The sequence below is a fragment of the Anolis carolinensis genome, chromosome 5 (assembly GCF_035594765.1).
Source record: "Anolis carolinensis isolate JA03-04 chromosome 5, rAnoCar3.1.pri, whole genome shotgun sequence".
Taxonomy (NCBI): Eukaryota; Metazoa; Chordata; class Lepidosauria; order Squamata; family Dactyloidae; genus Anolis; species Anolis carolinensis.
In genome coordinates this window covers 82,064,517-82,077,028 of record NC_085845.1, presented here as the reverse complement: position 1 = coordinate 82,077,028, position 12,512 = coordinate 82,064,517, and the positions used below count along the sequence as shown (strand labels likewise).

The 12,512-nt window shown below is 36.8% G+C and overlaps 1 protein-coding gene across 11 annotated transcripts in view; it reads left to right on the top strand.

The window, feature by feature from the left end:
* Positions 1-12,512, top strand: part of kif21a (kinesin family member 21A) — a 133,580-nt gene that overhangs the window by 78,986 nt on the left and 42,082 nt on the right. For 8 of the 11 annotated variants that reach the window (XM_008111608.3, XM_008111609.3, XM_008111600.3 and 5 more), the window contains 8 exons: positions 486-639; positions 1,344-1,541; positions 2,590-2,691; positions 3,907-4,072; positions 4,533-4,553; positions 9,520-9,580; positions 10,245-10,299; positions 11,154-11,371. In XM_008111608.3, coding sequence (XP_008109815.1) covers positions 486-639; positions 1,344-1,541; positions 2,590-2,691; positions 3,907-4,072; positions 4,533-4,553; positions 9,520-9,580; positions 10,245-10,299; positions 11,154-11,371 — 975 coding nt within the window. The remainder of the gene's footprint in view (positions 1-485; positions 640-1,343; positions 1,542-2,589; positions 2,692-3,906; positions 4,073-4,532; positions 4,554-9,519; positions 9,581-10,244; positions 10,300-11,153; positions 11,372-12,512) is intronic. The other 3 variants (XM_008111603.3, XM_008111602.3, XM_008111599.3) reach the window with 1 other exon arrangement.

Below are 12,512 nucleotides of genomic sequence, written 5' to 3'. Positions count from 1 at the left end.
TTGTATAGTAGCACCCAAATGTCTAACTCGCACTGTGTTTAAGTGCTGTTTATATATGAGCAAATATAAGTGTGTATCTGGTATAACCATATGCTTTATAAGTTAAAGTGTATAATTTGTGTAAAGGTATTATAAAAATGACATGGGAGAATTCTTAGTTTTGGAACCTACACAGCCCAGTTCAGTAGACTTTCTGTTGTACAGCATAATTTTTCAATATGAAGATTTTCTGTTGTCACGAATATGCATCCTACCATAGATCAAAGTTAGAAAATTGTTGGCTTTTAATGTATTGTTTTATAGTAAACTCTGAGTTGTTTGTGATAATACAGTATTCAGATCTAAAAGATTATTTCTGAACATAAATATTTCTCCCATTCGTTCACATTTCAATGTGTTCTCTTTTTAAAAATTACTCATGCAGAACATAAACCAAAAAGTATAATGTTTTATTTGAAAAATGTTAATCTTTGTACTGTTTACAGGAATAAATATCAAAGAAAAACAATGACTACAAGGGTTTACACTTCCAAGGGAGCCAGAATGAAGTGGCAATTGCTGGAACGCAGAGTAACTGAGATTATTATGCAGAAAATGACGATATCCAACATGGAGACTGATATGAACAGACTGCTTAAGGTAAAGTGCTTTGTTTTGTTGGGAGATATCAGCAACATTATTTGCAACAATAGCATATATGTGGTGCTTGCAGTAGGCGAAAATATGCTGCAAACACCATATTAATACTGTTGTTGCAAATAATGGTGCTGATGTCTCTTGACTTGGACTTGTACCACTAATGCACCATGATTCCACTGTAACTCACATGGTTGCATTTCAGGTTTTGCAGTTTGGTCAGCAACAGTAGAGGAGCTCCTGGTTGAGAATTCAAGTGTTTGTCCCAAAATTGCAAATTTTCAGATTCCAGAAGCTGCTGCTATATAATGGAAGTATGGTGCTATATTTGGATAGTAGTGTGAAAGAGCCCTAAGTGTAGACTGGATTCTGAAAACGAAGCTCAACAAATGTAACACCACTGTTGGAACATTCACAGTATCTCCAGTGGAATCAATTAATAGATTTGATTTGCAGTCATAACACCTACAATTATTAAGTAATGTACATACATATATAAACAAGCCTTAACATTATGAAAACTAGCTGTTTTGTCAGATGTGTTACATATTTCTTATTTCTCTTCATAGAATGCAATATCTATATCATATCTATCTGTCTCTTAGCAGTATGTATATGTGTACATATATAGAGAGCTTCATTTATTTGCTTTTTCCACCACTATTAAGTACTGTTAAGTTTCTTTTACATACACCTTTGCATTACAGCAACGTGAGGAACTTACCAAAAGGAAAGAGAAACTTTGCAAAAAGAGGGAGAGAGTGATAAAAGAAGGTGGTCCAGATGCTGACAAAAACATCCACAACATCAATGAAGAGATGGAATCTCTGACAGCAAATATAGATTATATCAACGACAGTATTTCTGACTGCCAAGCAAGTATCATGCAGATGGAAGAAGCAAAGGTATGTTCTGTAAAAGTATTATGCTCACAAAGGGAAGTAAATTATCTTTATGAATATGTTTCTTACCTATTGATTTAACTGTTATTTTGTGAATTATCCAATTTTACTACTTGCATTGAAATTGGTACATCAGAACCAAGTTCCTGGTGTGCTCTCTCTCACTCACTTCCTTTAAAATCAAATTATCATGTCTGAAAATTAAATAACCTAATTATTAGTTACCATGACATGATTTTATTTATAAGTAAAATAAAATTCTCCTGAAACTATTCACATAATGTTTTCTTTGCACTTTTTCCATACAAATTCTGTATATTCAAAGTTTTGGAGTATAAAATACCTTGCAAACTTGCATAGCTGAGTGTGATAACAACATTTCTACTTGCATCCTCATCATGAATTTCATTTTTACAATGATGAAGCTTAAGAAAGGATGGGCCAGGATAGCCTTTGCCCTGAATATCTTCATCTTTGTAGAGGGAATGAGAACAGCTGTCACCCGTCTGTGTGTCACTCTTTAGATATTGTTGTACTGCAACTTCCAGCAGTCATAGGCAGCATAGTTAATAGTAAAGCATGGAGAAAGTTGCAATTCAGCAACCTATGGAGAATGATACACTTTTTACCCCAACTATAGAGATTTCCATACTATTTAATCTCTAACTTACCAGGTTTTAAATTTTGTAGAGAGCTTCCATGGATAGTTTGTGAACTCTGTAAATTTCACCAAATTTACCTCCACATGTGAGGGTGACTAATACATCATCAAAAGTGTCTGGGACTAACATGCTTTCCTGCTTATGTGCTTAAGCAACATAAAGCAGAACACCTTGAAATAAGTTCATTTGCTGTATAAACATTTCATGAGCCTATGGCTTATGAAAAGTTTTGTTTTATGGTATTTTTTTTCTAAATTCTTTAGGCTTAATAGGATTAATTTTCAATTAGAAAAGTTATCCATTCTGATCTTTTAGTATAACTAACTCTTATGATGTCTGTGGAGCAATCAAGTGATTTGTTTTAACTAACAATGTTTCTATTTATGCAGGAGGAAGGAGAGACTCTAGATGTTACAGCAGTTATCAATGCTTGTACATTAACAGAGGCACGATATTTACTTGACCATTTCCTTACAATGGGCATTAATAAGGTAAACACATTAAAAAGCTTGTGGCAATTCATTTTGGACTACTTTTGCATGCTACTGAGCTGAAGACAAGAAAAAAAATAAGCATGTGGGTAAAGCACAAAATGTGAAAGTGTGGGTATGTGCCACTTTATAGTATCAAAGTGGAAGTTGTGTGATGTTCTAGAGCAGTGGTTCTCAACTTGTGGGTCCCCAGGTGTTTTGGCCTACAACTCCCAGAAACCACGGTCAGTTGACCAGCTGTTAGAATTTCTGGGAGTTGAAAGCCAAAACATCTGGGGACACACGAGTTGAGGACCACTGTCCTAGAGGTTCTTGGGTTGCATGTCCAAGTATTCTTTACCATTGTTTGTGCTGGTTTAAAGGTGCAGGGAATTGCAGACCCTCAACATCTAGAGAGCCTCATAAATGCTATCCCTTTTAATAATAAATATTTAATTCTGGTGTTGTCTCAGTTGTCAAGGTTTTAGAAGTCCATATCATCAACTCTATAGGAGATAGAGGTATGTGACATAGTAGAGTGGCCTCTTTTGTTCTCTTTAATGATCTGTTTTTAAAAATACCCCTTCAAGCCAGTTCCATGCATTCCAAATGCATAGTGACCACATGATGGTGAAATATTTGCTTCTGTGCCTCAGTCAATAAAGTTTTTTATTCATTCTGTGTTATATGCTTTGGACTTTCAGTGATTTCTAACAACAAGAAAAAGTTTCACTAGTGTGAGGCCTTTGGGTCTTGTCCTTTAGGAGTTTCTTCTTTTTATTTTGGTTGATGTATGAATGAGAAAACTTAAGTTACATAATGCTTTTGCCAATGTTTGTTATTTTATCCATCCCTTGTGCATTGAAAATAACTTCTACATATTAAAATGTCCTTTGATATATAAATTGTGCATAAAAAAGCATAGCACATTCTAGGAAAAATGCGAAAGAGTACAAGTCTGGCTGGTTCCAGAGAGGAAAATTCCCATATGGCTGATATGATGGCGGCAAAATATTGATTTTTTAGAGTGACAGCCATATATTACAAAAAACCAGGGTTGGATGGCTGGCTTTTGTGGTCTCTTTCAATTGTGATTCTGTAATTTTAAGTGTCTAGCTGTGGTGTATGCATTCATCCATATGCCCGAATTATTGCATTTTTTACACACACACACACGACTGATTGCTTACAACAATAGTTTTGAGGAAACAATAGTTCCTTTTGCATCTTCAACAGGGTCTACAAGCAGCTCAGAAGGAAGCTCAGATTAAAGTCCTTGAAGGACGCCTTAAACAAACAGAAATTACCAGTGCTACTCAAAATCAGCTGCTATTTCACATGCTGAAAGAAAAGGCAGAATTGAATCCTGAACTTGATGCTCTGCTGGGCCATGCATTGCAAGGTAATTTCAATATTTTAGAAAATACAATTATACTGCATGCTAGATCTGCTTATGATGCATGTTGTATTTAGTGTGTTTCAAATAAGGTGGTGTATGAATAGATGCTGTATTTATATTATAAAGTTTTTCTTCAAGTTTGTGCATGCAAAAAGTTAGTTTTTGCAAATTACACGAAACCACACAGTTAATGACTGTTACATCATGATTTCAGGTAGCACTACTGTACATAATTAGGAGTATAACCAATTGGAATGCTGCAATTATAAGTGTTTAAATTTTTGTACTCAGTTGAAATACAGAAAATTTGTCTATGCGTGCACTACGGCATCTATTCTAATAATTATGATAGAATAAATCTGTTTATCATGTAATGTAGGACGATTTATTGGCCACTCTGCAAATGGATTGGTTTTGATTGGAGTGTTGCTTTTTGTTTCCTCTTTGCTGTTGTTTTACACAGACCTAGATAGCATACCGTTAGGTAAGTATATGTAGCTTTCTGTGTACTGCACAGCTGCATGACATACTAATGATACATGTGTACACTAACTGGCGCATCACAATGTCAGTGCGTATCAAGTTTGCATGTACTATTTGGAAAATGTACTTATTATATGCTTACAGGGTCTTTTTTCCCTTAGGGTTACCACTTTTTAAAATAAGATTACAAGTAGGATGCTAACAGCTGGAACAGATATGAAATGAATGCAACTAAGTTTGAATGTACTTAAAATCCTTTTTATTGTTGACAAGGATGTTGTCACATGTACAATTGTGCATTCACATTTTCTATAGCTACAACACATTTCTTTTGCAAAATATTACTTAATCTAAAATTCATTTTAGAAGTGGATGTAATAGTTTCCTTTTCAGCTTTTATACAAACTTAGTTTTTAAAGTAACAGTGGTCTTTGTATGATATGTTTGATATGTTTCAGATGGTAAATAAGCAAGAAAAAAAATACTTGTGTTGATTAGCCAACATTGTTTTAAAAGTAGTGAGAAGTCCAGAGTAGAGTGTTGGTTTAATTATAAGAATTACCTGCCATTATATTTGAAATGGAGTAGTGATTGTAGTTGCTTCTGTCAGCATGAACCAATTGCATGAAAATGTGTGATGTAATCTGCGTAGTGGAAAAATGGCCTTATATTTGCTCAGTGCAATGCTTCTTTAGTGTCACACCATGTTATGCTGGTTGTGTGTTTGGTGCAGAATGTACTTCATGGATACTCAGTTGAAGGTAGCCTCCATTACTGTTAAGCTGTTCTAGGTCCCAAGATGAGATTTGGGAGTAAGTTTTACCCTGATATATACCTTTCACTGTCATTCTCGGATTTCTCATGTTGTCCGATTTGAGGTATTGACAGTTAAATTTTTGCAGAATGTCAGGAATCAGCCTTAAGTTTGTGTCCTATTGGGTATATTTTTTTTCTTCCCTGGAAACTTTCCTGGGACCAGGAGCTAGTGGCTCAGGAATTGGCATTGGTTGAGGGATCACCACTTTGAGTAGCTCTGGTTTAGAGGAAAGTAAAATCTTGCATTCAGCTAACATAAACTTCATATAGTTTAGCCTTTGTCCTTTTAGTCACACTTAAGGAAGTTCTGCCTTGCAAGGTACAGTCCTGTTAGCCAAGTAGGGAGCAAACAGGCCCACTGTCTTTTAGAAGACTGGGGAATATGTAAGAAGACCACAGCTATGGATAATGGGGTGTAGATGGATTGTACATAGCATGAAAGTTGTGAATGAAATGTAGGGTACTTGTGATAGAGGATGATTGGCCAGAAGGAAAAGCAGATGGTTGGGGATGAAGGCACAATTACTCAATTGTTTGTTGTTTTTAATTAAATTGAGTTAAACTATATATCAGTTTCATGTTAAAACAATATACATAAATATCATCATGTTAGACCCATGAAGACACTTACTTTTTCAACAAAGAACAATGGAAACAAGAAGAAAATGTTGAGTCCCATCCCCAATTTAATTGTAGTATGAATGACCTATCGTCTTTTACTGTGTATTTTATACTCTCACATGAGGCATGACCTAAGTGCCTAGTGGCTTCAGTCATGCATATGGATCTATAATAATTTCATGCTTTTTTTACTTGGTTGTAATGTCTCTGTTTTATTTGTCAATAAGCTTACTTCATAATTAGGTAAAATTTGTTTTCTTATTTTGGACTGGAAGATTATAACTAAATCATATCTCACCCCCAGTTTACTTCATTGTTATCTCATCCCAATTACTGAGGGTATGGTGACCCTTAAAGGCAAATGGAAGGTTGGATAGTAGAAGCTGGCAGAATTTCACAGGGCACTCCAGTTAGAGCTCTCAGCCAAAGCAATTTCCTCTCACCTATGTCTCTGCTCTTTAGTCCAGTGTATAGTAGGGCTGTGCAAAATAATGGCTAGTCCCGTAAGTCGTTAGCAATTTGTTAGATTTGTGCAAACGAATCGCTATTAAGAAACCCCTCTATTCTGCCTTGGTCAGGCCACACCTGGAATACTGTGTCCAATTCTGGGCACCACAGTTGAAGGGAGATGTTGACAAGCTGGAAAGCGTCCAGAGGAGGGCGACTAAAATGATCAGGGGTCTGGAGAACAAACCCTATGAGGAGTGGCTTAAAGAGCTGGGTATGTTTAGCCTGCAGAAGAGAAGGCTGAGAGGAGACATGATAGCCATGTACAAATATGTGAGGGGAAGTCATAGGGAGGAGGGAGCAAGCTTGTTTTCTGCTGCCCTGGAGACTAGGACACGGAACAATGGCTTCCAACTACAGGAAAGGAGATTCCACCTGAACATCAGGAAGAACTTCTTGACTGTGAGAGCTGTTCGGCAGTGAAACTCTCTGTGGCTTATCCATAGCCATGTACAACTCTCTGTGGCTTATCTATAGCCATGTACAAATATGTGAGGGGAAGTCATAGGGAGGAAGGAGCAAGCTTGTTTTTTGCTGCCCTGGAGACTAGGACACGGAACAATGGCTTCCAACTACAGGAAAGGAGATTCCACCTGAACATCAGGAAGAACTTCTTGACTGTGAGAGCTGTTCGGCAGTGAAACTCTCTGCCCCGGACTGTGGTGGAGGCTCCTTCTTTGAAGGTTTTTAAGCAGAGGCTGGATGGCCATCTGTCGGGGATGCTTTGAATGAGGTTTTCCTGCTTCTTGCAGGGGGTTGGACTGGATGGCCCATGAGGTCTCTTCCAACTCTACGATTCTATGATTCTATGAAACATGCAAAAAGGGGAGGGGAGAAAAATTGAAGAATCAAAACACTCATCAATAATTTTTGTTAAGGTTCTGTAACATTTGGAATCCTCCCATGTCGGTTTAATTTTCAGTATAAGCATTAAGCAACTTTGGTAAAGGCAAAAAGGTCATTGCTAGAACAAGGCTGCTTGCTGGTCACCATAAGGAAGGGCAACTAGCTGGGCTGAGCATGAGACTGAGAACATAGCATAGTTTGGGAATGCGAGGCCCCTCTGGCAGAGAATTATAAAGACCCTGCCCTAAACTAGTTTTTCCAGAATGCAGTGCTCAGCATCAGAAAGCCCAATGATGGCTGAGAGTTAGTCTAATAGTAATAAATAAAATTATTGAATCTCCAAAGAGAACTAAAGTAAATAAGTAACAGTATAAATATGTGCTAAGTGGAATTTCTATGGCTACTTGTGTGTCATATAGACACACTGTTAGACAAACATTCAATGAGATTGCTGTGGCTATTTGGGGTATAAATATTTTTGTCTAAATTTTTAAAAATCCCCCAAAACAGTAGATATGTGAATCTTTCTGAAACTTTTGGGAATTGATGCACTGGATATCTTGAGCATTGTATATAAATTTCAAGTAGATAGCTCTTCCTTGTAAAACATTCAAAATTCCCTCAAAATTAGTGGATGAGTGTAATGTTCTGAAATTTGGTAGGCTAACAGTGTAAAATATGTAATACAATTATAACAAGTTTCATCACGATAACGCTAAAAATGAGGGATAAACGATTCCCTGAAGTTTCCCCACTTGCTCAATTACTTAATGAAAAAACTAATGAAAAAGGTGTTACTTCGTTATAGTTACAAAATTTTGGAAACATCCTCAAAAATGATTCACCTCCCTCCCCAGTTGTATAATGATTAATGAAATTGATCACACAGCTCTAGTATATAGTACTCTTTTGGGGGAGGGATAGTGTTATCTGTGAAAGAGTGAAGTGACATGGTGGTTTGGGTGTCAACCTGAGAAGGGGACACAAATAAAGGAAGAGAATGTTACCAGAATTGTGCAACAAGACTTTTTAATGTATTGGTGACAGTACTATTTAGGCTCTGCTCAGATATCTTGGAGTGGCACTAGTCCCAGGCAATGATTTTTGCTTTATGCTGGAATTAGGGCTTGACGAATGTTACAATTCCTTTAGTATTTCCTTTTCTGATTTAAACCTAGAATATTTTCAGCGATAGGTGGTGTGTATATGTTTGTTTTGGGCTTATCCATTTGGCATTTCCCTGCATGTAGACATGTTTATGATGTACTGTGGCAACGACTGACAAGCATGCAAGTGTTTTCCTTGTGTGAGCAGATGCATACAGTTATCATTGTTTGTTGCAGGTTCCATTTCATTTGTGCAGCTCCTCTCCCTTCCCATTTCTTCTATAGATGCTATAGGAAACTGTTGTGTTAACATAGCATAGTAAAATCATTGTGCTTTATAAGGCTTAAGTGGTTGTTTATTAATAACATTTACCCAAGTAGTAATCATCACCTGCTAAATTTAACCTGTATGCTTAATGAATATGTAATACATGCCACATCTCCTTGCTTTCATTGAGTATAATTCAAGCAATATGTATTTATATAAAATAATTTATAATGTATCACTATCCAACAACAGCAGAACATTAACTTACCTCTTGTAAGATACAAGAGTTACAGCAACCTGGAATTGTGAGAGCTAAATATATGGGTATTCTGGCAAACATTTTTTTGAATTCCCCTGACATTAAGTCTAGTCGTGTCTGACTCTGGGGGTTGATTCTCATCTCCATTTTTAAGCTGAAAAGCCAGCATTGTCCATAGCCACCTCCAAGGTTATGTGGCTGGCATGAATGCATGGAGCACTGTTACTTTCCTGCCGGGGCGGTACCTATTGATCTACTCACATTTGCATATTTTCGGACTGCTAGGTTGGCAGAAGTTCACTTCGCTCCCCAAATTCAAACCGCCAACCTTTCGGTCAGCAAGTTTAGCAGCTCAGTGATTTAACCGTCTGAGCCACTGGGGGCTCCTCTAGCAAACTAGATCTCTCATATTTAACTGAATTTCTGTCACAGTGGGAAGGCATTACAAATTGATTTCCCTTTTAGCAATAGTAGGAACCTTTGGAGGAAATGTATATTGCTTACGAAACTGCCTAACAAAATAATGACTTTGGGAATTTTCCAGAAAATGTGGACGACAGTACGGATGAAGATGCTCCTTTGAACAGTCCTGGGGCTGAAGGAAGGTGAGAAATCAGTATAAACTGTAGAGGTGGATCCTTTTATAAAGATTATTATCATATTTCATTTAAATGATTTCATTTCTAGGCAGATTCACTCAGCATCTTCCATTACAGATTCTAGAGAAACTGGGGAATGAGTTAAAGGGCTGAAGGTGCTGCAGATAAAAGATCTAACAAGGATAAGCTCACTGAATTTTCTCTTTTAACTAGTAAGAACATTGACTAGTTTCTTCCAGCCCAAGGCCATTTCTTCCTCTTTGTCTCTAAATAATGAGTCCCAGCTTTAACTATCTCCCAGAAGTCTTGGTGAAGTAGACCTACATTCTTCTCTTGCAGTGGTTACTTCTGCTTAGTTTCTAAGGGTCAATCAAATAATTTGCTGACCTCTGTTGAATAAAATGTCAGCTAGGATCAGATTACAAATGCATACTTGGTAGGTCAAGTGAAAGTTTGCATTTGTGAATTTTGGTATCTGTTTCAAAGTAACTATTGGAAGAAAACTACTGTTTTGGATTAGAGCAATGAAATGCGATGCATAGATGTGTGAACCTTGATAACTATAGTACAGCTATGTGTTCTTTGCTACTGCTAGAATTAGCTTCTAAGTGGGAAAGAGTTATTTTGTTTCTGTTAAAGCTTCTCACTGAATTGCCAATTTTGTTTTCAGTTCATTGTCTTCTGACCTCATGAAGCTTTGTGGCGAAGTCAAGCCTAAAAATAAGGTAAGCTCTGTGCATATGTGTGTGTGTGTGGGGGGGGGGGGGAGGTTGGGCATAGTTACATAACCTAAAGCTCAGCAAAGATGGAGCACTTGAAATACTTTAGGTCCATGCAGTTGATTTGTCAAAATCCCAAATAACGAAACAAATTGGACTGATTTAAACCAATTTGTACCAGTTTCAGATCAAATCAGATTCTGGACCAGGTTTCTAGAATGGAACAGCACAGTCAGAAGCAGTCTGAAGAACTGGGTGGCATTCTCTTTAGTTTTGGATAAGAGAAATTTCAGTGGTGTGAGCCAGTTGTATGATTTGCCCTTGTTGAATGATTTCAGACTGGAGGGGCATGCAAAGACAAGTGTCTTCTTAAAAGTAATTCTTCTACTTTTTGTATTGAGAAGGGAACTGAAGAAGTTTGAGCATGACAAGAGGATCACTCACTTGTGAAGTGTTGTAGCTCATGTATTATGAGATATCAGAACTTCCTTGAATGCATCAATTCAGATAATGCCTGCATTATTTGTTGTTTATATGCCTTCAGATTAGTTCCAATTTATTGTGACCTTTTTATGGAGTTTTTATTTGTAAGATTTGTTCAGAAAGGAGGTTGCCTTTGTCTTCTTCTGAGGTTGAGGATGTGACTTCATGGGCTTCCATGACTGGGTACATACAGATTTGAATTCTTCAGGTTTTAAGAATAAGGGAATGGTTAAGTCTTCAGTTTCAGAATTAATGGTTGGCCATACTGAAATTTATGGTGTGTTAGGTACCTAAAACCGATTGACTTATGTGTTCATTTTTATTTAAGTACCATACTTTAAAGTTTCTTTGGCTTGCTTGTTTCCAATTTATTCCAGGCACGTCGTAGGACCACAACTCAAATGGAATTGCTTTATGCTGATAGCAGTGATTTAGCTCCAGACACCAGTACAGGAGACACAGCTTTGGCTGGCCCTCTTTCATCTTTTGCAGAAGCTCAGGAAGGCGGAATGAACACTGATACAAAAGAGTCTCCAACTAGGGATAGAGAGGTCATTCCTCCACAGTCAGGCTTGCCTTCTAAGACTGGCAGCATGTAAGTTTTGAACAGTGCACTAACTTCCTTTCAGCTTCTTAAAATGCATGTGGCTAAATTCTTGAAGACTTAAAAACTTTGATTCAGAGGGCAATGTACATCAGGCTAATCAGGGATCTTCTGGTTTTCACATTGTCTACTGTGCTCTTGTCTCAGAATTGTCATTTTTCTCTGTTCTTCATATTTTTGAGTAGATGGAGTTATTTAACATATTTGGGTACTGGAAGTCCCAATTTTATATACATAGAGAAAGAGAGTAAGAATAATGATATATCAAAATGTTTTAAGGTGCCCTAAAATCCAATAACAATGAGCAACAGTTTTGTAACTTTTCTGAAATACTTTCATCGAGTAGATCTAGTAAACTGATTATCTGTGAAATAGGTCCTTAAAATATTTGTTAGTGTATGGTGTACTCCACAGATTTTGTCTCCCATTTCAGCTACTGCAAATATTCTGCAGTCAAAAGGCGACGCTAACAGCTAAGGCAAACAGCATGTTAACCTCTTGACAAGAAACCTAGCATTAGGGTAGTGCTATCATTAGGAAATAAGAATATTCTTATTTCACCAGGAATCTCATTCTGATGTCACATATTAAAATTCATATGAAATGGCAGTGAACATATTAGGCACAAAAAATGCAATTGGAAAATGTACCAAAATTAGTTATGCTTCTGTATTAATTGCTTGTAAATAAAAGCACTAATATGTCTTACCTACTTGAAGAAAAACATTTTTTCACAGCAGCTCAAATTCTAATTTCACATTTTTCATGCATGTTGCTTGTGGCAGTAAAAGAAAATACAGATAGCTCTGGCAGGTAGTATTAATAATTTTGGCTTGACTGCTTTTGCAAGGCTCTAAAAGACTGCTTTTAGTACAGAAGTAAAATAGTAGTGAGCAGCAGTAGGTGGAAAACCTATTTTTGTGCTGAACTGTTTGGAGAACCTCACAACTTAAACAAAATGAAGTATTTTGACATGGAATCCAGGATCCAGGTAACCTTTCTTGCAGTTTCCTAAAGTATTTTGCTCTAACAGATTGTTTCACATGAAGGAAAGCAGTTCATATAATTTGGAAATAAATGAATTTGTTCATTTTGCTCCTATTCTATGTATTCATTTTCTACAGTAGGGCCG